The 26,034-nt window shown below is 41.5% G+C and overlaps 1 protein-coding gene and 1 long non-coding RNA gene across 4 annotated transcripts in view; one reads left to right on the forward strand and one right to left on the reverse strand.

The window, feature by feature from the left end:
* LOC119486438 (protein inscuteable homolog) overlaps window positions 1–26,034 on the reverse strand; it is a 62,815-nt gene that overhangs the window by 33,190 nt on the left and 3,591 nt on the right. The window contains exons 1-2 of one of the 3 annotated variants that reach the window (XM_037766548.1): window positions 18,088–18,371; window positions 4,974–5,095 (exon numbers count right to left, since the gene is read on the reverse strand). In XM_037766548.1, coding sequence (XP_037622476.1) covers window positions 4,974–5,077 — 104 coding nt within the window. In that variant the 5' untranslated portion in view covers window positions 5,078–5,095; window positions 18,088–18,371. Of the gene's footprint in view, window positions 1–4,973; window positions 5,096–10,111; window positions 10,428–18,087; window positions 18,372–26,034 lie in introns of those variants that run through there. The other 2 variants (XM_037766549.1, XM_037766547.1) reach the window with 2 other exon arrangements.
* On the forward strand, window positions 1,278–16,834 carry LOC119486450. Its single transcript, XR_005206538.1, has 3 exons — window positions 1,278–1,452; window positions 7,316–7,321; window positions 16,824–16,834. It is a non-coding gene; the product is annotated as an uncharacterized LOC119486450 (long non-coding RNA).

Below are 26,034 nucleotides of genomic sequence, written 5' to 3' on the forward strand. Positions count from 1 at the left end.
TATATACAGAGAGACCAAATAGGATGTTAATGCATTCCTCGAGCTATAGAACATCGGTGAACAAAACTCTCTGAACAAACAGAGCTCCACTGAAATCTTCAGGGAGGTTTTACAAAACGCTGCCTCACTGTGTAAAGAGCTGACAGATGAGCTAAGGAAATAGTAAAAGCATATGGCTAATGGTACTTTTAAATGTGCAAGTCACGCCTTGATTTTCTGGGCGAAGGTCGGGTCGGAGCTCCTCCCGAAGTAGCGTGTGGTAATGGGATATGGTGGCCTCTGACTGGTACAGTTGAGTCCTGGCAACGGGGGCAGACATCTGACTCCCAGATGTTTCAGACGGCCTCTAATGTGCAGCCAAGACCAGATTCACCTAAAACAGCACACGGAGTCTGCTCCTCTCTTGTTTTGTCTCTTTGTCTCTTAATTCACTCCGTCGTTTGTTCTCTCTGACTCACGCTCCGGCCCTCACACATGCCTGGTTACAGTACATAAAAGGACACCTACTGCAGGCATATGTGCAAAACATTATACTGTGGATTCTTCTCTTTTTCTGTCTCAAACCATCTGCAGCTGACTCGTCTCTGCCTTGAGTTTGTTCCATTTTTCTCTCAGTCTTTCCCTCACATCAGCAAACCCACACTTGTGTAACTTCCAACATTTCTGCATCGGCTGCAAACACAAATCCGCCAACCGATTGTCCGATACACTGTTGTCAAGCTATTAAATAGGCGATATCAGTCGATATAAGCCCCTTAGATGTGGGTCAACAGGGGCCTACTACATCCAATAGTAGATTTTATCATCTAATCACATAATCACCGAAAGAAGATATAAAAGAACACGACAGTGACCGTAGTAATTATGACAGGAACAGAAGCGGAAGTCCTTAAACTTAACCAAGTGGGGTTTTTTTGCCTAAACTTAAAGAAGTTGTACTTTTGTTCCCTAAACCTGTTTTTTTATTGCATAAACCTAAAGAAGTTGTAGTTTTGTTTCCTAAACCTAACTGTTTCTTTGCCTAAACCTAAAGAAGTTGTAGTTTTGTTGCTTAAACCTAAAGAAGTTGTAGTTTTATTGCTTAAACCTAAAGAAGTTGTAGTTTTTTTGCCTAAACCTAAATAAGTTGTAATTTTGTTGCCTAAACCTAACTGTTTTTTTTGCCTACACCTAAAGAAGTTGTAGTTTGTTCTCTAAACCTAACGAAGTTGTAGTTTTGTTGCCTAAACTTAAAGAAGTTGTAGTTTTGTAACCTAAACCTAAAGACGCCTTTTTGTTTGTGTTCAAAACGTAACAGTTCATTCAGTTTTACAACATTTTAAAATGTGTTGCTTTTAAGTTTCACTCTCACTTTTACAATGTAGTAGGTGTAGTAGGCCCCTAATGACCGACATCTATGGTGCTAAGAGCGACTGATAGTGCCTAATTAATGGCCTGATAACAGTCGAATCAGTTGAATCCGCAACTTAAAAAGACAAACGTACAGACAAATGACGGCGCAGGAACTTGGTTAACCTGCTCGCATGCAGCGCACTGTGCCGAGCCTCTTTCAGACTGTAACCCGAGGCCTTTAGATTGTCCAGACAAGCTGGTCCGGTTCTGTTGTGGAGATGTTTGTCAACTGAGTGCATCTGTGTTTGCAATTTATTTTAATACGATTCAGTCATTTGGCTCCTTTCATCAGTTGATTTACTGAGCCATGTGCTGCACGAATAGGATTTATGTTGGAGGGACAGACAAATAAAGCAAGTCACAGATGATCTGTTTGTTTATGCGTGTGTTTGTTTATGTGTGTGTGTGTGTGTGTGTGTGTGTGTGTGTCTGGTTCTATGTATGGCGTGACAGCTGTACTGATTTGATATCCAAAGGCGTTCATTGCGTGTCTTCTGCAACGCTGTGTAAGCATTTGTAAACACAGAACTGTCAGAAGATATATATTCAAATGTGTTATCGATGACTGAAATACTCTCAACCGCAGCGGCTGACGAGGAGGCTTTTCCCATTAAGTATCAGCAGCTGACACATTCACAACAAAGATGTAAATCACTGCTGTGTGATAACAGTTTTGTCTTATGTATCTCCAAGAAGAGACATTTCTGGAAGTCAGGAGCAATCAGTTTATTTAAACATTGATAGCCATGAAGGGTTGAAAACACACAATGGGTTTGGGGTGTTTTCTTTGGCTGTGAAATGTCAAATAAATAAACTGGCAGTTGCTGATTTGGCCTCCAGCTTATGATGATGGCTGTTTAGTTGATGGTTCAACAGTGCAGAGAGTCCAGTTCAGGTCGGCTGGATCGGTTTGCGCTCACTGTCAACGTGGCTGGCAGCGCTGCTCTGTTTTTGCTTCAGTTTCTGATTGTTTGGTATGTGCACATTTTGCATCTTGACCACATGTGTCTCACAGATTTTTCAGGATTTCTGGTTTCAATCTCCAGCTTTTGAGTGCAGATGTGGACCTCAAATATGGAATCCGATTGTGTACAGATGTTTTCAGGTGTGTGTGTATGCGTGGATGGGACTGTGGTGGGTTTGTGTATGTGTTTGCATTGTCATTACGGTTTTGACCTTTGCACTTCCTGCTGTTGACTTAATGAGTTGATGTAGGATCCTGACTGAGACCGATATATTGGTTTGGTGATGTTGAACCAACAACTCTAATCAAACATCAGCCGGTAAATATTTCCCAAGGCTGATATGAAGGAGGTGAGGAAGTGATTTTACCTTTTGCCTCACCCTTTCTCAACATACACACAAACCATCTAAAGTTCATTTATTCTGAGTTTCAGTTCAATCCCACGATAGTCTAAATAATTGTGTAGAAGTGTTGTGCAGGATGCAAACAATACAAGTCTATAAGAAACATTTATGTTGGGGAATTATTAAGTTCTCGTCTATATCTTTTTATATAAACAATGGATGAAATTATTACGAATTCTGCAGAGTGTTTTAGCGTCTTTCAGCTCATTGTTTTGTTTTTACAGAATGTAACTATACTGTTTGTTTTCAGTCTCATTGTTTTCATCGACACCGCAGCCTCAACATCCAACTTTACATGCCAACAATAAGCAACTAGCTGTTAAACAAAATGGAGCATTTAGCAGCTAAAGAACCAGAAGTCTACCTCAGGACTTAGTGGAGACCAAAACAGAGCTAAAACGAGAGTGAATTTTGGACTTATATGTGTAGGATCACCAGAAACGCGATTCCTAATGAATAATAATAATGATGTTCTGTGTCTACTGAATGCTTAGTTAACCTTGTTAACTGTTTGCTGACGAGTTAGCCACAACAAGTTTATTTGATGATAATATATCATGTTTACCCCCTATAGTGGCAAAAAATCAATTATTGCTGCTTTAAGTAATCTAAGAGATCTTAAGAGCTCTTTTTACTCGGAGGAGACTTTTGGTTGCCATGGTTTTTAACTAAGACGACTTGCACATAAAGTGTTTTTATGCAGCTGTCTCAAAGACGAGCTTAATATATTGTAGGAAAGGAAAGTAATGCATTCAAGAAAAGTCTTCATTAAATCAGTACATATGTTTCAATTTCATATTTGTTAACAAAGAGGATAAGGATCATATTATATATTGTTATAACAGAGATTAAATGATTCATTTTTAAGATTGTTATTATGATCAAATGTTGTTTTTTGGATATGTGGGGGTTTTTATCCAGTTATTTGTTTTCTGTCCGACCACCAGGTGTATTTAAAAGTGTGATCAGTGACTATATTTCACTAGTATTAGGAAGTGTTGTGTGTCATAATAAGCCAGTAATGCTCAAAAGTAGTAATTTTTCAAGATATTCAAGATGAATGGTCTAAAATCAAGTCACTATATCTCACTGAATGTTATTTCTTAGGTGATTGTGTCTTAGTGTTAAATACTTGGTAAGATTTTTACATTTTTGCAGTGACTTTACCAGCTGTGGGCAGTTAAGACAATTAGTCTGGTGATTCTTCTGTGATTAAGAGCACATGAAGTAATTCCTAAAATGTCTCATGTTGACTCAGTTGTATGAGTGCGTAAATGCATTTCTGTTTGTGTCCTCCAACTCACGCACCGCTGAGAACCAAACACGACGTGCCTTCTTCACAGCAGCCTATAATCTGCTACCAAACATCTCTGTGATGCATTCATCTCCTCGCCAACCAGCGAGGACGACCGATGACACAACTAGACCCCGTCACCACTGTGAAACCTCAATCTCTGCTCCTGTGAGAGCTGCCATGATGCCACCATTACAGCGCATTATCAGAAGGAGATAGGAGCCAAAGTGCGCTGCATTTTTTTTGGGGGGGGGCTTCATGTGCAGATGAAACAGGAGGGTTATTTCTTCCTACCATGGCTATTATTGTCAGTATGTTGTTTGGGTGTTTGGGTGTGTGTTTCTGTATGAATGTGACGTGTGTGTGTGTGTGATGATGGATATGAAAAGTGTCGTCAACATGGAGATCATCTACAGCTCGGCACCACCGGCTTTAATATCAACATGAGACTGTGTGAGACTGTCTGTATTAAACTTTGTGCTAATAATAAGCCGTGTGGTAACCGTTGCATTATTTCAGTACAGAGTAGACACATTAGTTACGTTTCTATTCAAGTCCCTACACAGCCATGGTGCACCCTCACAGGTGTTTTCACTTATTTTGTCAGACTAGAGCAGATCGTGCTCGACATCTCAACACAATCAGTCATGTTGCACCCGGGTTGGGTCAAAATACACCTTCAATAGCCTTTAAAAGTAAAAAAAATAAATAAATAAAAATCGGAGTATCTGAGAATCTGTGCTATTTCCTACTATCTTCCATCTTTATGCAAATACATCAAAGTGGACCTTACAAGATACAAAGCTAATCGAGCACCTGTAACCCTAATAGACCTAAATCAAGAGATTGCATTGCTGCTGCCCACTTTAGATGTTTTAGTGACTTGGTTGCAGCCAGTGGTCGGACTGCTGCTACTTGCCTCATTGGGGATGAAGAGAGCGAGCTGCTCTGCCTGGAGCTGCTCTGCCTGGAGCTGCTCTGCCTGGAGCTGCTCTGAGGAGTCGCCATTCTGTCCGAGGCCATCTTACTTCAGCTCAGCACCTGAAAACACAAGACATTCAGCGTAAACCTCAAGGTCACAACACACAAACGTGTCTTCCTTTATCAACTGATTTTCCCGTCAAATGTGAAAAATTGTCGCAAAAAAATAGCGTCAAAGGTGTTCAATCAGTCACTTCCTATTTAATACTTTCATACATTACATATAAACATTCAACACACACACACTGTGAATACAACACACACACACACACACACTGCATCCTCCTGGCTGTGTTGCTTGCCACTGCAGCGTTATCCACTACAATATCTCCTTATTGATCCGCCTCCAAGCATTCTATTCTTGTCTTGTCTTTTTTTCCTCCAAGTAATTTAATTATCAATAAACCTCACTGTTTTAAATAGCTGCAAGCCGCTGGTGTGCCAGTGGAATAATATTTCTTATCTTCTAATTTATTGGCTGGCTGCCAGCCAGTGACTCTCGTCCCTACTTTGAGCCTGAGCAAAAGAGGCTGACGCTCTTAAGTGCCCGCAACTTTATTCCGCCGTTTTATTGATGTATCCCATTTAGATTAGTCCATTTTCAATCGGGAGAAGCCGCAGACGCCCTCCCGCCTGAACTACACTCTAATCCTTTTAGTTAATGATATCCTGCAGTGGTGTGGTTACAAATTTCATGTTTACCGTGTGAGTGTAATTAGCAGGTAGTTACAAAGTGAGACTGTGCCTCTCTCACGCACACACACACCCTCCCGGTGTCACGGAGCAGGTTTCAGCTGTAGCGCCCTGCTTTTTATTAAATGCCTCCAGAGTGTTGTGGGATCGATAAACGTAAACAGGAGAACTCAAAGAAATTGAGACTAGAGGGATGTGTGATGCACGTGGGACGTCACTGGTTTGATCCCATGTTGGCCTGCTTTTTTCAGTGCCGCAGTGTTCGAGCCGAAATGACAGAAAAACTCAACCATCCTTAGGAGATGGAGAGGATCAGGCGTATTAGAGGAAACACCGATTCTTGTTTTACCGTTTGCTTCGATTGCTCCGAAACTCCCCGAGTTACGTAATTATGAGCAACGAGGGAACTGTTTGATGATGGATGAGGATGGGTTGTTTGGGGGGGGTTGGGTGACTGAGTCAGTGACTGTGATTAACGGATACCCAGCCGGATGAATAGGTGACGAGATAATACAGATAGAAAGAGAAGACGGGAGAGAGCAGGGGGAAGAAGATGCGAAGAAAGGGGGAGAGGAGGGGGTCTTTTAACTGCAGTCTTGGCATCGCTCCTCCAGGGCCATTTTCAGAGAAAGCATCACAGCGAATCAGAAATTATACCAATACTGTGCCAGGAGGACCACGGAAGTCTGGCAGTGAGCACCCAGTTTGGAGGGGGAAAAAAACACACACATCTACACACTGTGCAGTTACAATAGAGTCAAATAGAATACCATAGCATGAGGGCTGATATAATTGCACTGTTAGATTATTACAATAGAGGCGTAGATGAATTATATCGGCCCTATAATTGAGCTCAGGGTCACCGCCAACGAGACACAAATCCAGCAGATTCCATTACATGTGCCTCCGGCTCGTTACGGCGCTCTTCTGTGGATTACCATACAAATGGAGATGAGTTGTCCAATCAGGCAATTCAGTCCTGAGCACTTAGAGTGTGCCACTAAGTGCCGTGTTAAGGGCCATTGCACTGAAAGTGATCTCTGTCATTCTGCAGTGAGTGGCCACCGACTGCAAAGCGGTGCACGAGGGAGGAGAACGAAAAGGCATTTTAGCAAAATGTCAAAGCAGCCTTGTTTCTTTTACAGCTTCCTGGACTGATGTCATTTTGGTACAGACAGTGCTTTGTTATGTTGTAATCATGCACCTTCTGTCATACTTGCCAACCCTGAATTTTCCCGGGAGACTCACGGTTTTCATCGCCCTCTCCCGGTTTCCTCCCGGGGTCACAATTATTCCGTATTTCTCCCGATTTATGGCAATTTTCCCACTTTTTTTCCTTTTCGTTATCTCAACCTGTTTCTGGAACTGAACATAGTGTATAATCCCTACTGTTTCCACCCGGACGACAATAGAGCTACACCAACTGTCGTTTCCCGTCGGAGGAGAGCAGTCTATGCTCGCGACACAGTTTGAGCTCATGTTTAAGCTGCGCTCATTCCAGCGTGCAGCTCCCAAAGTTGGGCTTTGCTCGATGCAGCAAAAAGCCGTCGTGGCGCTGCGCAAGCCGTTGGAAATAACGGGTTTTAGAGTGCAGTGGTGCCGTTGTCGTGTTGTGTCTGAAAAGACCTTCAATGAGTGAGAGACAGAGAGGGAAATGGAGTGAACTATGAGAAAGAAATACTCAAGCAGGTGCAAAAATAAATAAAAACGGATGAATAGAGATTCACACGCCAAGTTCACACCAGAGGGACGAATTATTCAGTTTTCTTTCCTGGGAGTTAAAGGCAAAATCCAAAGTTTAACATTAAAATGCTTTTGCAGTGCACTTATTATTTTGTTATTTCCATTCTTTAAAAGTCACCAGAATGCAGGAAACAAAGTCTCTGAAACTCTGATTTTTCTGGGGGAGGACCCCCTGCTTCAGTTTTGAAATCCTCCCTTTTTTTTAGGGTCTCACGGTTGGCAAGTCTGCCTTCTATTCATTCTAAAGCTGTATTTCCGTGGGGCTGCAGGCACCGCTGTTTAAACATCCCCAAGCGCAGGAAGGCTGCAAGTGTTACAGAAATATGAGTTTCCGAAGCAGATGGTCAGCTTTGACGGCATCCTGGCTAATTTTCTTGCTGGGGTGGACATTTCTTTTTATGTCTGGACTGAAACCCGAGCGGCCCTGTGGGTTTCCCCACTCGGTTGCCGTGGAGAACGTGTCGGTTGTAGGTGAGCTAAACAAAGGACACCTCTGTCTCGGCCTCATGTCACATGCCGGGTAAAATAACAAGCACTCAGTACTTTATGTCTGTGTGAGGGAAATTGCTCCAGATTTACTGCAGCACTTGTATTCATTCTTTGCATGTGTGTCGAGGGGGATTTAAATGTTGTGTGTGTGCGCTTGTGTGCATGTTTCTGTCACTTTGCACTTTTCCAGTCATGTTTCATGTAATGTCTGTCTGTAGTTAGTCACGCCAACTACTGCATTTCACACGAGAGTCATCTCGACCTATTCTTATCTGAGCTCAGTAGCTTTTATATATTTTGGCTGTAGCTCAATAGCTTGACCAAGGTTGAGCAGTTACATAGTAAAGGGCCTAAATAATGAGCTAGTGTTTAAAGGCTCATTCAATAAAGAACCAAAGTGAAACCATGAACTTCCAGGTTCTGTTACAGGAGTAAGAAAACCTACAACATCCCAGTCCGGTTGCACCAAACGGCCTAAGAATGACACGGTAATTTGTAAATCATTTTGCATGCAATAACAACGCCTTTGTTGCTTTTGGCTTGTCATGTTTAGGGCCATGTCTGTACTGACTACAATGCAAATGCATCTGCGTAAATAAGCTACGCTCAGAGTAAGTCCAACAAGCACAGGACTTTCAACCAGGAGACCAGTGTTTGTGTCTCAGAGTGTTGTTGAGTTATTTTGAAGTGACGTTAGTGATGTTAATGATTGTTAATGATTGTTACGTTGGTTACGTACGTATTTTACTTAGACTATGTAGATATTTTAAGCCCAACCATGATGTTTTTCCTAAACCTAACAAAGTGCTTTTGTTGCCTTAACATTACCGCAACCTTTTCGGCATGGCACACAAAAAGCCGTTTCACAATGTTAAGCCTGTGGCGTATAAGTGACACTTGAACACTTAAAATTCGTTATAATGACACATGTAAATGTTATTTATAAGCCTTCTCATGAGATTGGTTTGAACATCCAGTACTACAACATAACCTTTCTGTGGTTCACTCCATTTGTCTTGATAGGACAGGGCCGGCAAATCCCAAATTCGGATTTGGAGCCCCCACCGACGCCTATTTCTGCAACGCTAGGGTTAGGGCTAGCTAGCCTCGTAAACTGCACTCACATCAGGCATCACAATGGTTTTAAGACAAAAATTAAGATTTTTATTTTCATAAATAATTGTATTTATTACAGGGGTGAAAAGTGTATTTTTTGCAGAAATATGCCTTAAGCCGGTCCTGTGACGGGATTAAAAAATATATTAGAATACAATATAATATCATTGTTTAGATAATATTTCTGTTTTAGCTGCCTTCGATGGACACCATTATCCACCAACCCAAGACCTCTACTGCATGATTAAATGACCCCAGTTTGACAAACTGAGATATGACAATGGACTGTCACTTGTCAATCTAAAGCACACAAACTGTAACCACAGCACACCTTCTTACTCCCCCCCAAAAGGTGAAGATAAGGATTGTGTAGGATAAGGGAGATAATTGGAGCATAGTGTTTTGAATGCTAACAAATTGATTTTTGTTTAAGTTTGTTAAAATCACAAATAGCAAGTATTTCATTTCTTTTTCTTTTTTTTTTAAGAAAGACAGAAGCAGATGGAACAGCAGCAAGAACAGACGTAACATCGGGACTTCAGCTCCCTATTAAACTCTGATAATGACTCCCAGTACATCAGATATTTTGTCAGCCAATATTGTACAATCCTAAAGTGTGACTTGTGACAGACAGACTTTTAAATTGACATTGTAGCACCAGAGTTATCCTCCCTTTTAGTCCCTGTATGCTTGTTTCTGTCGTAGGCCTCATTCTTAACTAACAAATAAAAGGAGACTAATGTACCACTCAGATTTCATTGTCCGCTAACCTCATTGTGTGTGTTCTCCATAACTGGAGATTCACTGGTTAAAAATATGCTTCCAGCTCATTTCACAATATTCTGTGGTGATGCAGAATGCCTTTTGCAGATTCTGTGCAAAACCACCAAATGAATACAAAAAACTGGTCTGCAGAAAACAAAATACCAAACCACTGTGGCTTAGCTTCACCGTTGTGCCAGAAGCAATGAATTTCTGTTGGACAAAGACAGAAGAACTCTGAGGAAATCGAAAGAAACAATTGAAGCCACTCACCATTTTTGAGAGGCCAAAACCAGCTTGAATCAATGTGTTGGAGTTCAGGACAGAGTGAGTCAGGCTGTGTACTCCAAGTTTAATATCCTTGTTGTTTCAGGAGTGCCTCATTGTGTAAGCGATTCCTTATGGTTTGGCTTTAGTTCAAAACTGCCAGCGTTTATGGACGAAATGCTTCTTTTCCTGCTGCTCTCCTAAACTCACAAGATGAAAGCATCTAAGCAGCTGTCTCCGGCCTTTGGCCTTTAAATATGGTGGACACGCTCTTCATCGGCGACTCGGCGGTGCCGCGCTGCTCGCGTCCTATCATTGAGCTGGAGACTTGGTTCACAGGAGGAGACAGTGGTCACAGTGTCACCACAGAGCTGTCATGTAGCAGAGCAGCATGGGTACTGTATGGGTGGCTGGGTGGGAACAAGCTGGAAGGAGGCTGTGCCGAGCCGTGGACCCGACATTCCCATCCCACACACACAGTGGGCTGGCTCAAAGTGGGCCCTTGTACTTGGACAGAGAGACCCACACAGTGCAGCAGATAATGCCTGATGTTAACTGCTGTCTGGTGAGTCAACCATTACTACTACTGAAGCTACTTTTACATCATCCTACTTACAACCTGAAGTTATTTCAGGGTTAGTACTGTACACAAAATATCACGTAGTAAGATTTCTAATGGTCCAAGTGAAATACCAACTCAGAATCCAGGCAGTTAGTGCCATGCTTGATCCATTGAGCTACCCAATAATCATACATCATATAAGAGATTTATCCCAAGGTAATGTGCTAGAGTTGCTGTTAAAAGACATTTAGGTTGTTCGGTAGAGTATAACCTGTTTGAACAATGATGTAAAGGGACCATAGACATGGGTTGTGGCACAGGATATAGTGGAACAACAGTTTTGCAGATGTGCTAGACTGAATATGTCTGGCACAAACCAAGCCTATACCTACTAGGGCTGCAACTAACGATTATTTTCATTGTCGATTAATCTGTTGATTATTTTCTCGATTAATCGATTAGTTGTTTGGTCTATAAAATTGGGAAAAATGTCGACCAGTGTTTTCCAAAGCCCAAGATGACGTCCTCAAATGTCTTGTTTTGTCCACAACACAACAACAAGATATTCAGTTTACTGTCATAGAGGAGTAAAGAAACCAGAAAATATTCAGGATTTTGACTTCTTTTTTCTTTTAAACATTACTCAAATTTAATAGTTGACAACTAATCAATAAATGGTTGCAGCTCTACTAGCTACTGCCTCAACCATGATAATTCCCGATGAGAAGAATTATTACTGTTTGAAAAAAGTGACAATAATGTGTACCAACTGGGAGCACAATATTGAATATTGTGATGCATTTGATAGTCTAAATTAGGCTAACGTAATGTAAGGTAACGTAACTTAAGATAATGTCACGTGAGGTAACGTGCGCTTAGTTGGCAGGAGTTACAACCCGTTTGTGTTTTATCCCGGCCTCCTGATGAGGTTTTCCACTTTTCAGTTACTGTTTCCTGTTTTATTTTGGTATACTAACCGATCCTCTCGTTTCAGAAAGCTTCACTTTCTGCCCTTTGTTCGTTTCCCGCCTTCCTGATTAGTTTCACCTGCCTCATTATTCTCACCTGTCCCTGATTACTCTTCCTCCCGCGTGTATTTAGTCCTTGTGCTCTCTTTGTCTGTTGCCAGTTTGTTTTAGCTCTTTGTGGTTAGAGGTCCGGCATTCTCATTTCCCAGCTCTTGTGTTTGGACCTTGTTTCTGTAGTTTTGGACTTAGCCTTTGCCTGTTTTTTTTTAAGTTAACTTTTTTTTAACAAACATGTGTACTGAACCCTGCCTTGAGTTCTTGGTCTGTTGGTTTGATGTGGACAATGAACTTGATAATTTTATCACGAAAAACATAAAATACCAACTTGTCCATCAATTGGTCTCTTCTATATAAAGCCAGACAGACATTGGAAAGACATATTTGTTCTCACCAGACACAACAGTCTTTCCCGTTATCTCTGTGAGTCTAAATGCAGCACATTCCACAGATAACACCGGCATGGGCAACTTATTTTGGGTTGGGTTGCCAAGCTGACAATCTGTTTGGTGGGCTAACCAAGTTACAACCATATATTCTTAATAATCTGGATGGTTTGAACATTAGCAACATGGTCAGCTTTTTGAAGCCCCATGTGTTCTCTATAAAGTCTGGCTTGGTTTTTACTTTTAAGCTTTAGCCTTTTCACGCCTCAGATTGACTCTTAGTACACTGAGCATGTTTGTGAGTGAGATTTGTTCCTTTTAGCTGCATCAAGACACTACAATTTGTTCCTTACCTTTCTCAAGTTAACTGGACGGCAGTTTGTCTGTCCAATCTGCTACTAGAGAGTTTTGCTGTATGCAAGCACATATTTCTTTAGGTTGTGTAAATCTAACCAAATGAAGGTAACATTTTTAGTTTTTTTTTAGCTTTTTATCTAGCAACATCTGGTTACACATTCACACAGATCCAACAATTAGTGAGTACAGCCACTACTCTACAGCACTACATGGGGTAACTGGGGGTCAGTGCCTTGCAGTGGCCCTCTCGCATTTTCCCAGCCCGTCCAGGGATCTGAATGACCTTCTGAGCAAATATTTTGGCCACAAGCCAAACCCTGAGGCTACCATCACTCCATTCATCGCTGGTGAACATTAAACTTACACTGAAAACTGAGAAGAATGTAAAGACAAGGGCTGATAACCAGCTAAGGAACAGCTGCAAGTACAATTACAGTTACAGCACAACAGTTCAGTTCAGTTCGATAGTAAATAAAAAAGGGACCTCCTTCAAAAACCCAAAATGTGTTTGACGCACGATATGTTTGAAAGTCTTCACAAAGAACAATGGTGAGCTTGTCAGTTTTCTCTGCAGAAAGTATCACCATGTCCAAAGAAACTTCTCGAACTACTCCAACTGTATAATTCACTTCTCTGTTGGCCATTCTGCAAAATATGGCACAATAATACACTACTTTGTTGTGTTACCGCCATCCTCGGACGTTGGGAGCTCTGCCAGATGTTGGCATATTAAGCCATACTTTGGTGAAAAATATGAGTGTTTAGAATATACGGAGATGGATTAGTAGATGGTGATTAGAATCAATCGTAACTGACGTTAATTAAAAGTGACTACAGCTGGTTTCCTTTGTAGAAGATGAAACAATAACGTTTTGAAATCAGCTTTTAACCCTACAAAGGGGTAAATGTTTGACTTAGACTGCAAATCACATTAATTCTTGAAATACTAAAAACATGTAACATACTGTAATCTTTGCCCTTGGAAAAATACACGTTAAAACTCCATAGAAGATTTATACTTTGAATACTAATGAAGACTAATCCATAGTGCAAATACATGTAATCTACTGTGAACCATGTTAAAACTTGATATTTGATATTTTTGTCCCAAGGACATTTAATGAGTCCTATATTAAAACTAGAATGGCACTCGGAGAGCACAGACCTCCACCTGTGCGGCAGCAATCTTCCATGTGTATTTTTGTTTATGTTGTTCTCTCTCTGTCCCTCTCTCTGCAGGCAGAAGGAAAGAGGCAGGGTGATGCGTCATCAGTTACACTGCGCATGTCTTAAAGTCTGTGGTGTTAATGCATAGTCTGAGCGGAGTTATTGAAAAAAACTCCCAAAGCCGGATCATGATCTAGATTGCCACCAAAATCTAATGGATTGTTCATTGTGCCACACCCCACCCCTCCAAAAAATTTCATTCAAATCCATCACAGACTTTTGGAGTAATCCTCCAAACCAACAAATAAACCAACGCCGGTGAAAACATAACCTCCTTCCTAGGCCTTCGGTCTTGGTGGAGGTAATAACAGCTGCACCACCTTTTAGCCTCCCCTTGTGCCTACATCCGGGTCTTCAGGTGGTCTGTCAGAATAATACATCCATCAGATTTGACCTTAATCATTTCTGACACTGGTTCCACCACTGAAACCACTGACAGCTCCCAGTTAACTCTCCTAATCACTACATTTTCTTTGCATGAGAGGATGTACGCAACAAAAAACACTGGAGCTTGACTCAGTCCGCGTCATCACGGAGGGCTGTTGGAGTTCTTAATTTTGCCTTAAATACACACATTACCATATTCTACAGCAGCTCCACTGTAGCTGTGTGGCTAATGATAGAAAAACAATGTCAATGTCTTGACATGTTTCCAGGTGATGGTGACAGGGACCTCAAGAGCATCATGTTTAAGTGTGGTACACCGTGATGTCAGGGATAATGGAGAGTGGAGAGGAAGCACCGTTTCCATATATATTTTTACTACGAAAAGGGGCTGTTCAGTGATTTGGAAGGAGATTGAAAGAGTTGAGAAAGAAGTGGAGAAGAATGTGGGAGAAAGCTGGTAACAAAGCTGCACTGTACAAAAACTCTTGTTACATTAACGGCTCTCCAAATACAGTACAGGGTTTTTCAGAGTAAGAGTTTTCGTAGCGAAATATTTCTTCAACAAGAGAGTTTCAGGTTACTTTAAGAGTACAGGGAGGAGAAAAGTGCTACTGGAGCTAGGAGGTAGTCTTGCTTTATTAAACTTCAGTAGGGTGAACAAACAGTATGTGGTCATAGTAGTTTTATCCTTTCTTCTCAACTCCCCACTATCAAGGCAAAAATATCCCAAAAATACACAATTGATCCATTTGTAGTCTAACTCTAACACCTTTAGATTACTTTAAATGTGAAACTATACATACTACTACTTCAAAGTATTCTCATATAATTATCTTCCAAAAAAATGTATTCCTCCTTTTTCGTTCATTTTCCTACAAATGTCCAACACGTGTCAATTTCCGCTCGTTACATGCATACAGTCTTTTCAAAATAAACTTCCGTCTTCACAGGTTAGGTTTAGGTAAAGAAACGACTTACTTTGACTTAGGAAAGATCAACGTGGTTAGGATTAGGCAAAAAAACGACTTAGTTAGGTTTAGGAAAAGATCGTGGTTCAGCTTAAAATAACTCCTTATTTAAGTACGTCAGTTAAGTGACAAATTTATCAACGTTGACTTCTGGTTTCACATGGGACATGGACACTGTTCTCTTGGGCAAAAGTCTGGTATTTTTTTAACGCACCCATCCACCCCGACCTCCTCCCTACACGGCGCTCACCGCTCTTTATATTTCCTGGTTCACGATTACGTGAATTACACACAAGTTGATTTTGTAGGATATGTACGAATTACAATGTATTACTTTTCATATAGGTACAGCTACAAACAGTGTATGAGAACAGCCTGACTACTTTGACGTCAGCTTCTTCAACTTTATTATCCCGCAGATAATCTTAGCAGCAAAGCATTAAAAACACATGACATGATGCAAACATGACAGCTAACAACATAATTACCAAATAAAGAGTGCATTGGACTGTATTTATATAGAGCTTTTATCCAAACACTTTACAGTTTGCCTCTCATTCACCCATTCACACACACACCGCTGGCAGCGAGCATACCACGCAGCAGGAAATAAATTGGATAATTAAGACCCACACCAAATATAGAGCCAAATAAAGTGCAGCTCTAGGGTGAAAAGTCTTTGAAATGCTTTGGGAATAAAAGACTCATGCGTTCTATAACCTACAGTTTATTGACAATTGGTCACAATGAGTCATCTTTTTCTTTTCAACACATTTGCTGGGGTGGGTTGAGACTTAGAGCCGTAGATAATAACAGGAAAGATGGGTGAATTAGAGGTTACTGAAAGTTTCTGTATAGGGATGGCACAGGACTGAAATAGTTCCACTGATAGTTTTGTGAGATGAAAGTGTGAGAAACTGGTGGGAAAGTGAGGGCGGATGCGTCGAGAAAGTATTATAATGTCTCCTTAATGGATCATTTAAGTCTTCCAGACTCCATTTGGGAGAAGGAGAGAGCCGGTTACCATTCAGCGTCTGTCACCGTGCCTCTACAGAGAAGACGGACTTGCTTGACATGTGAAATGCTCCCCCAGCAGTGTATCTGACAGCAGAACCACCGTTTTGCTCCATTGTACTTCTGTCACTCATACTGCATCCATCCACTGTTACCCAGGATGTATAGTCAAGGCGTACGCAGGAAACAACTCACTTTGGTGAACTTGATCTTCTTTGCTCTTTTGGAGTTTACAGAAACCAAAGTTTTCTTTCTTTTTCAAGCAGCAATGAGGCGAGACGATAGACTTTACTGCAAGTATATTAAGAAAAAAAGATACACTGGAAAAATAATTTTCCAGCATTTGTGCAATTTAAAGCCTTACAGGTGTTTTCAGTTAATCTGGCTGATTAGACCTCTTCTCAGGACTGTGTGGGCGTGTATAGACAAATTTAGTGACATCTTCCTGAGCATCCTGTTAGCTTTGTTGAACCTGTTAATTACACCTTTTATTATTCTTATTGTTAAACGAAGATTTATAACCTAATAAATTCCCATCAAAGCTCCACCTGCCTTCAACTTGAGCAGAGGTCTAATCAACCAGAATAACTAAAAAAACACCTGTGTTGTTGTACAGAGCTAATGTTACCAGTAGTCTCAGCCCCAACATGATAACAATAGCATACTGTACAATGCTTTTTCAGACCCACATATAGCTATTCTTAAGACGTTTACACACCGGGGACATGACGAATAAACAACACGAAAATGCGAGATACTTGCCTGCAAATATAGTGTTTTTTACTGTGAAAGGTGAGAGACAACCTTTACAAAGGTTGAAAGGACCGATAAAGTTTACCGTCTTGGTTTGGACAATAGGCTGTATATAAAAAGTGGACATAGTCATCGTGATGTCAGCCATTGGTTTGTGGACTGCTGTTTTGAAGCCTTGAGTTCGGCATTTTGCATCGCCATCTTGTTTTTTTTTTTACTCTAAATGGGACCATAATTTACTAAATGAACATCATGCTGTATTGAAAAAGACTTGAAACTAGCAATTGAGACAATAAACTCATCTTTTTGCAACCAGAGGAGTCGCCCCCTGCTGGCTGTTAGAAAGAATGCAAGTTTAAGGCACTTCAGCGTGGGCTTAAGACCTCGGAGTTCCCCACTGGTTCAGACTACAGAGCCTCAGTGTTGTTGTTTTATAATCCTTATAAATATAGGCACAACTCAACCTGTTCCACACAGTATGATTGGTTTGATTTATTTGTGGTGCGAAAGCTCCAAAAAAAAAAAAAAACGTTACTTTTTGCTGCATAATATTCCCGTCCTGTGTGAAAGTATTCATGACAAAAACAGTTCAAAAAAATATATTCACATGCAAATTAATCGCACGAAAAAAAAAACAAGAAGAAAAACGCCCCCACCCAGTGTGTAAAGGCCTTTAGCGGGGCATACAGTAAAAGCACTCTATAAAACGTTTACTAGAAATTAGGCCTATTTTTGGTTTTGTCTAGCATGCCATAATTGTCCTGTTGTCTCTGTATGCACCAGTTTGGGAGATGAAAACTTTAAGTCCTTCCTCAACTGACAAGACCGAATGAGAAGATTTCCTTGTAAGGCCAGAAACTGTGCAATCTATTTGGGTCTGGGAAGCATTCTTTCCTTTGGCATAATAATATGGAAGTTAAATGCACCGCCCTCACGGGGTTTCTAGGCAACCTGCGCATATGGAGATGAGATCAGACGAGGTCAAGTTACACACACACAGACCTGTAATCCCAACATGGTCAAAAATCAGCCACCCTGCTGAATGTCACACTAATAAAAGTGGACAGATCGCTACAACTGATAGCAGTTACACTTCAGCTCCTCATTCCTCTGACACTAAGAAGCCTGGGACACATTTTAACCCCCAAAAAAGATGAAATTCTGCTGCATATATAACTATATTGCTTCACCACAAGTCTGCTAAAGTGAGCACACTGTCGTCTTGGTACTTTACGGTCAGCTATAAAAGTACCCATAATTCTCATTTCAAGAAAAAAAAAAAAAGATGATAGCAACACCATACCTCCAGAGAGAGCTCAAATAGCCCCGACGTCACGCCAAGAGAAATATCCAAATGCATTTTAAGCCTCCCAGTTCCATCGACAGTTAGCCAAATAAATAACGGAGGGGAAATCAACCTCGGGGTGAGACAACTTCCAGTGCTAACAAAAGGGTTTGGAGTGGAGCTCGGTAGCATTCGGGAGCAGCTCCAAACAGGCCGAAGAGAACTGGATCCTGGCTCTGTCTGGTTCAGTGAAGGGGGACCGTGTGCGGTACCTGACACCGGTGCAGTGACGGCCAGCAAAACATCAGGAGCTGCTTAATAATGAATGAGTGAGGCCTGCAGGGAGGCACACATGCACCACATGGCTAATAGGGGAGTCACACTGACATAATTGGAGCCAGGCTTACAGCATGGTCAGGTAAAAGTAGGGTGTATGACAATAATCAGTCGGAGCAACTTGACACATGTTGCTGACTAAAGACTCTGTCATCACCCTGCAGCAATCCACACTTCACACACAGTGGGCCTCGAGTGTGTTTAGTGCTAGTTTATACTCAAGAGACATGACTGGAGAGAAAAATCTAAGAACAGTTAGTTACAACCCAGTGTGGCGTTCAAAATAACGGGATTGATGGGTGTCGACATGAATGACTTAACCTCCACCACACCCACCTCAGAATCAGAATAGGATTGGCTGAGATGAAGTCCTCGTGGCAAAGAAGAGGGGAAAACCTAATCAGAGCCGAGCCAGCTCCAAGCAACAAAAACTAGAAACCACTTTTCTCCTGCGAAACATCAGCTGAGTCACCTCGGAGCCGAGAAAATAAAACAAACGCTGAGGTTAAAACCAGGAGACAGAAGTGCATCCATTTGACTTGTGGTTTGACTGACTGGGCCTTTGTCAAAAGATTAAGTCAACGCAGAACTCCAAACCAAAGCTTAAATCCAAACACAACACATATGGAACCACAGTGTCATGAGATATGAGGCTTGTGTCCCTGAAGGATTTGTGCAAAATATAACATTCAGCGATTTTCAAACTCACTGAGGCAACGCTTAGCTCCCCCTGGAGGAACACATACTTTAACATCATTAGAGAATTGATGTTTGTGCAATGAAATTACAAAGATAAAGCACAGCACAGAAGAGCAAATACACCACGTCAGGACTCGCTGGTGTTTCATGCACGAGTCATTTCATCCTGGTTATGATCAGATTATGTGCTGAACATGGTTTTCTGATCATTCTCTGATGGTACTTAAAATGAGTGGCTAAGATGTTGGGGAATCAAGACACAGCTGCAACACATCCATAGGCCCGGTCCACGGGGACACAGCATGACGGGGGTAATGGGGCATCACTTCCAGAAGGAGCCTCAGTTTTGGTCCATGTGAACAACCCAGAGGGGATAAAATGGGTCAGGGTCAGGGACGGTGTGTCGGTTTCCGCTTTTCAAACTAAACTTCCGTGTTCACAGGCTGAAAAAACTATTTTCGCTCATATACAGTCTCTTTTCAAAATAAACTTCCAACCTTGGTCTACTGAGTTTTTAGGTTTACTTACGCAACAAAAGTACTTGGTTAGGTTTGGTTAGTAAAATAAGTGTGCTTGTTACGTAACTGGTGGTAGTGAAGTACGTACGTTACATAACAAAAGCACGGTGAAGTAAGTCAGCGTTGAATTGGTTTCACACGGGACACGAACAGCGGTCTCCTAGGTGTTTGTTTGACCCGTTTACTTTAGTGTAAACAAACATGGCGGACGACGGGCAGGAAGAATTAGCGATGTTAGTTTTTGCACTACTTTGTACTGAAATTTCACGATGAAAAAAGAAAAAAATAGATAAAATAAATAAATAAACACTCAGACTTACTTAACAAGTTGGTCCTCCATTTCTGAGATCCATCTTACTACTATTTTATGCTTTGCGTTTCGCATTAGCTCATGCATTAGCCTCGGCCGCTATAACAGCATTTTTTGTCCTTTCGCTTCAGTCTGCTTGGTTAATATATAGGATTTGGGACCAGAATTTGCTTGATTCTTGTGTAACGTGTACCCGGCATTAGTTGAATGCCCAGTGTGTCTCATACATGCATCAGCAGACATCGAGGGGCACTGACCAAGTTTCGGTATTTCACGAGCTGAAAGTAAGAACATGTTGTCCCATCATAGACCTGCAGTTAAAGGCTGTTTTTCTATTAACCATAGACATCTTTCCTTAACCTGAGCCAACTGTTTTAATTGCCTAACCGTAGACAATCCTCAACCATATATTATTTGCACAATCTTTGTCTAACCTTAACCATACTGTACTTTAGTTTCCATAAGCAGATTCTGCAGAAAGCATGAATTTAAAAATGTTGACACAACCAGCCAGTAGAACTGATGAAGCCCCCTGGATGAGTGGGAAAACATCTTCAACTCAACAGTACATTTCTAACTTTGACCAACAAGAACTCCACTCAGCTGCTTTAGTGGAAGAGCTCAGACTCAGTATGAGTTCTCAATAAAATGGCAAGACCTCAGCTTCCCCGAATGAGAGAGCTCCATAAAAACAACCACTGAACTCTTTTATGTAAAGGTTACGAAGTCTATCAAAAATCTGCCCGACTATCGAGTTAAATTAAACATCAAGTTAAGATTGTTCACATGGAGCAAAATGTACAAAGACTGGACAGAGTGGACATATGGTGTAGCAGTTTTTCCACATTTATGTTGATGTCCTCTGAAAAGGGGAGGGGGATTTTGACACCAGTTACATATTCTTGTTGGATGTGTTGCTTTTATGTATTTTGATGCAAGATATTTTTATAATCCTTCGAGGTTATTTTAATTATTTATCTTAGTTTTGCCTCTGTTTTCGCTTGTCTTTTTTTATTTTGGCTTTGACAACATTGCAGTAAAGTGCTGTACCCTCAGCAATCTAAACCTATAGCAGGTCCATTGCTTTTCCAGTCTTGAATATCGTAGCCAAAGTTTTAAAGTTAGTGATATTCTTGAGGAATCAGCTTCCAGGTCGGACTTCAGGCATGCGGCCAAAGCAATCCTTTGAAGCAGATTCCCGACAGCAGCGGGAGCTCAGAACCCTCAGCGTCATTGCCTGATTTTCTCCTGTCAATCACACGGAGAATGACGTCACTGGCATTTATGTCACGCGGCTCCTTCAGTTTGATGGAGAGCCTTGGAAATTGGCATCTACCCAGTTACGGCCCACCTTTACATGTCAGCGAGACCGGGCCACTAGAGAACATAGGAGCGCGATCCATACGCGCAATTTATAGCCGGCTGTCTGTCTATCCATCTCCGCCCACGGGCATCTACGATGTAAATTCATGACCTCATACCCAACGGCCGGATCATAAATAAGCCTTGAATAGATGCGTGGTTTAAGATGCCACATTTGGGCTCTTGAGTGACCTGATATTAGGGGCCACACACAAAATGGCTGAGAAAAAGAGAGCAGAGAAGGAGGGGAAGAGGACGTAATAGCAGCAATTCCTTGCGAGTGAACTCTACAGCTGTTTGACATTAGGAGGTGGGAGTAAATTAGGTGGGCTGGGTCCGTGTGTGTGGGTTTAGGGGAGAAGGGAAGAGTAAGAATCAAGGGAGGAGGATAGGTCCACTGCCCAGATCTAAAACCGAGGAACACAGGCACCACTTCAGGGCAGGGTGGAATTTTTCAAGGCGTTTTCCTCCGACTGTTATTCCACCGCCGAACTAAAGGAGCACGCAGGGAAAATGGGACACACATGGGGTCAATGTGATAAGTAAATATCGGCTGCATAAATCGCAAGGTATGCAGGGCAAGCTCCATATGTGCCCACACGTGGCACTTCAAAAAGCCATTTCCGTGCTATTTTTTCCACTTTGGGCACGAAAAGCAAACACATGTGAGAGCTTTCTGGGTAATTAGGTCTGGAAAACAGTCTGCCATGTCTCATTTGAGATATACAGAATATTCTCAGAAGTAAATACTTAAAAAGTGTGATTTCAAAGTGAGATATGCATCGTTTTAAAAGGGTGTAACACCTATTGTGACAGAATTATTGCTGCCGTTGAACCATGCTCTTACAAACCATTTCAGTTTTATTGACTTGGATGTGTTTTCACAAGTCAAATCAAACAATGGACTGAAAAATAATAAAGGACAGTAATGTGCAGCGAGAGCGAAAAAAAACCCAAAAAGGGTCTATTTACAATGTCAAAGATGTAAATTTTGATAATCAAGTAACTGTTTCAGTCATTTTTAAAGCAAAAATACCAAACATTGTCTTGATTCTGCTTCTTAAATGTGAGGATTTGCTGGTTTTCTCTATTTTGACATCATTGTAAATTATATATCTCCGGGTTTTGGACTGTTGATCAGACAAATGAAGCAAGATTTTATCGAGAAAACAATCAGCGAATTCATTGATAATGAAAATCATCATGAGTTGCAGCCCTAGTTATGACATAATGAATTCTAAAACAAGTGTTAAGTTAACTTTAAATATAATATAAATAATATAATATATGCAGGAAAATGTAATTTAACCCAAAGGAGAAAAAGTTGCCCAAATATCTGATTGACAGTTTAAAGATCATAATGACTTTCATTTGGTTTTACGTTTTCAAACACCTCCTCTGAGTTGCTATCGCTGCTGTATGACGCAGTAAGAGCCCTGAGACAGACGGTAGTAATGAGGATGCGGGGGTTACCAAAACAGAAAAATGACACCACTAGAGAGGAGTAGTAACTCCTCAAGACTCCCTGAGGTGCTCTCTATACAGCATCAAGACTTTTTCACAAGGAGGTGACCTTTTCTATCTTCTAAGAATCACACAACAAACAAAAGCGCAGAAGTACCGACGCCTCCGTCTCCTCTCATGATCTCCCCAATGAACCGTCACGAGGGCCACAGAGCAAATACAGTGGATGGCAATCACAGACAAGATAGATAAACAGACTGAAGCCCGGGAAGCCACGACCTCCCTCCAATTAGCAGATGGAGATGGGAAGAAAAGAAGAAAGCAAAGAGAAGGAGGTCAACGCAAGAGGAGCCTCCAAGCTGACGCTCTAACTCAACCAGTCTGATATTGATTTATCTCCCAGCCTTGGGCCCCAGAGTGGCTGCCATATTGGGCCCACCTACGCAAAAATTTATACCTGCACTCTCCTAATTGAGTCCCCACTTTGAAGAGAGAGCCTCCACTGAGTCATGAACGCTGTCGCAGCGATGTGTCAACAGGCGCCACAATAAAGCGACGTCAAACATGGACGCGTGACACTCGTGCAACGTCCATATTTTGTGACGTAAGAAACATTAACATGGGGCTTTGTCATTCATGGGAGCTGCTTCATGCTGTGGTCCCACATTATTAAATCTCCATCTTTACCTCAAAAGTTTGCTGATTCATTGCGTTTATTATCATTAGATTTCATTCTTTGGACGAATGAAGGTTTAAATCAACAGCGGGAGGTTTTGTGGACACAACCAGTTGTTGTTTTAACCATTTTTACACAACTTTCTTTGATCACGGTTGTTTGGACGCCATAAAAACTGTCCCTTTGATTAATGTCGGAGACAGGCAGCTGGCTCCATGCGGAGGAAGATGTTGTCTGTACTCCACAGAGGTCAAAGGTCAGCAACCCGAGCCAGTTGTTGTTGTCGTTTTTTGTAGCCGTGGAAGTGTAGAAATGTACTACATTTGTCACAGAACGGACCAGCTTTTATCTCCTTTCTTAATGGCTCTAAAGTGCTTTTTTTCTTTTTTTAATCTTTAATGTTTTTTATGTTTTTATGTTTTTATAACTGTTTTAATTATGTCTTAATGTTCTTTTGCACTTTGTCGCAATGTTCTTGAATGTTTATGTAAAGCACTTTGAATTGCCCTGTTGTTGAAATGTGCTTTACAAATAAAGCTGCCTTGCCTTGCCTTGGTAAGAGTTTTGTATTTTGGTACAAAAACAACTTAAAATGGAAGCAATAGTTAGTCAGAGGTTGAAAATTGTATTCACTTCATAGAAGTCATGTTATAAGCCTAGACAGACTGAGATGAGCCAGACAGGGACAGGATTCCACACACTGGGTGCAGAGTTCTCACTGCCATATAGCAGCTTATACAGTATTCAGATGTGGCTGAGTATCTGTCAGTATTCGGTCAGCATCGCATCAACATTACATCAAATTCATACGTTTTAAAAATCATCTGAATGGACTGGAAAATTGACTGCATTTATATATCAAAGCACCTCTCATTCACCCATACATATCGACGGCAGCTAAAGGTGCCATGCGGAGGGGGAGTTGGGGTTCGGTGTCTTGCTCAAGGACTCTTCAACACATGGACAGGAGGAGGAGAAATAAAATCACCAACCTGCTCTAGCTTTTGAACCACAGCCTCCCCTACTTCTATGACAATGTTTACATGTACACTAATATTCCACTATAAATCCAAATTGAATACGGGTCATGTAAACAGCATATTCCGTTTTAATATTCTGAATTAGGCCTTATTCCGAACGGAGCATTTTCCAGTTAAGACATGTGGGATATGCTGATATTATTCTGGTTTTAGGAGCATTCTTTGGAGACATATACCCCAGGTCATATGTAGTTATCACTGGCTAACAGAAAATGAATTATATTTACTTTCCATTTGTTGAACAATAGTGTAGGTAAATTTGAAATACAGGCAAACTGGTTAAAAGAAAAGAAGCTTAACGCTGTTGTTTCCCCTGAAGAAAGCACAATTAGTGGGCATCTGGATCGAAACCGTCGGAGGAAAGGCCGAGCTGTGTGAGAAATAGCCTGTGGGGGACACCAGACTCGTGGGAGGAGAACCAAAATGACCCGGCCCTGACTCCACGCAAGGCCACACAGACACAAAGAGGAGGGATGGAAAAATAGCAATGCACAAAGAAAGAAACTACCTCATCCAGAAGAAAGGAGCTACTAATGGAGAGCGACAGGCGCTTGGCAGGGTCCAGCTGCCGGTGTGGGATCTTAGCCTTGAACGTGAATCAACTTGTTATCTATCATTATGGGAGCAAATATACGGGATGGGTTTGACTTTTGTCTTTGATGAGTGAAAGTAGTCTTCATGTTGAGCAGTTTATTATGAGCACGCTAGTTGGAATACACAATGCTTTGGCGCTGGCTCCTCCAAAACCAGACTCGTGTGGAGCCAAGTGCAAGCTTTGTGTTTCCAACTTTAGCTGCGGTCACATTGTTCAGTCACACCCTCACTGATAGACACTACTAGGCGCTCTCTTAACGTCTCAGACAATGACTGTGGGGGTGAGATTTTTACAGCAGAAACCCTCGGCCCGTGGAGAGAAAGCCTAATTAAAACAGTGTGACAGCAGTGTGACGGCCACACCTGCATGTGCGGTTCGTGTTGACCACGCTACGCTACGCCCTCCTCAGCTGTTCACCAGGCGGGCCGGAGGAGAACGCAACTGTGCTTCTAGATTCATCCCCAACCAGCCATATGTATTATTAGATAGAAGTGCTGAACAGATGTTTACAGGAAGTGGTTGTCCTAGCTTGTCATCTGCTGATGCCAAATGAACTGTCCAGACCATGAGTTATAAGCATTGAGCTTTCTTTCTTTACTGATGCTAAGCTATCATTTGCTGTTAAGAATTTAAGCACCAATCACACCGCCTCGCAAAAGTTTATTTTTATACTGAGACGGCACCAGTTTTACCACATTGTAAAACTTGAGTGACATAATGAGTCACCAAATGCTAGGCTTGCTATAGTGTGTCAGGCACAAGACAGGCACAATACTACTGTAAGAACAGAGCAAGACACTGAAGATGTTTCAGCTATACGTCTTCATGTATTTTTGTGTTTTTGGCAACTTCAAGACCTCAGAGGATCAATCGCAACATTCATTCTTAAAAACGCCTCACTGAATCCAATCAATCCACTCAATCCTGCAGACTTTGATTGAGGATAAAATTCACAATAAGCATTA

Source organism: Sebastes umbrosus, chromosome 4 (assembly GCF_015220745.1).
Source record: "Sebastes umbrosus isolate fSebUmb1 chromosome 4, fSebUmb1.pri, whole genome shotgun sequence".
Classification (NCBI taxonomy): Eukaryota; Metazoa; Chordata; class Actinopteri; order Perciformes; family Sebastidae; genus Sebastes; species Sebastes umbrosus.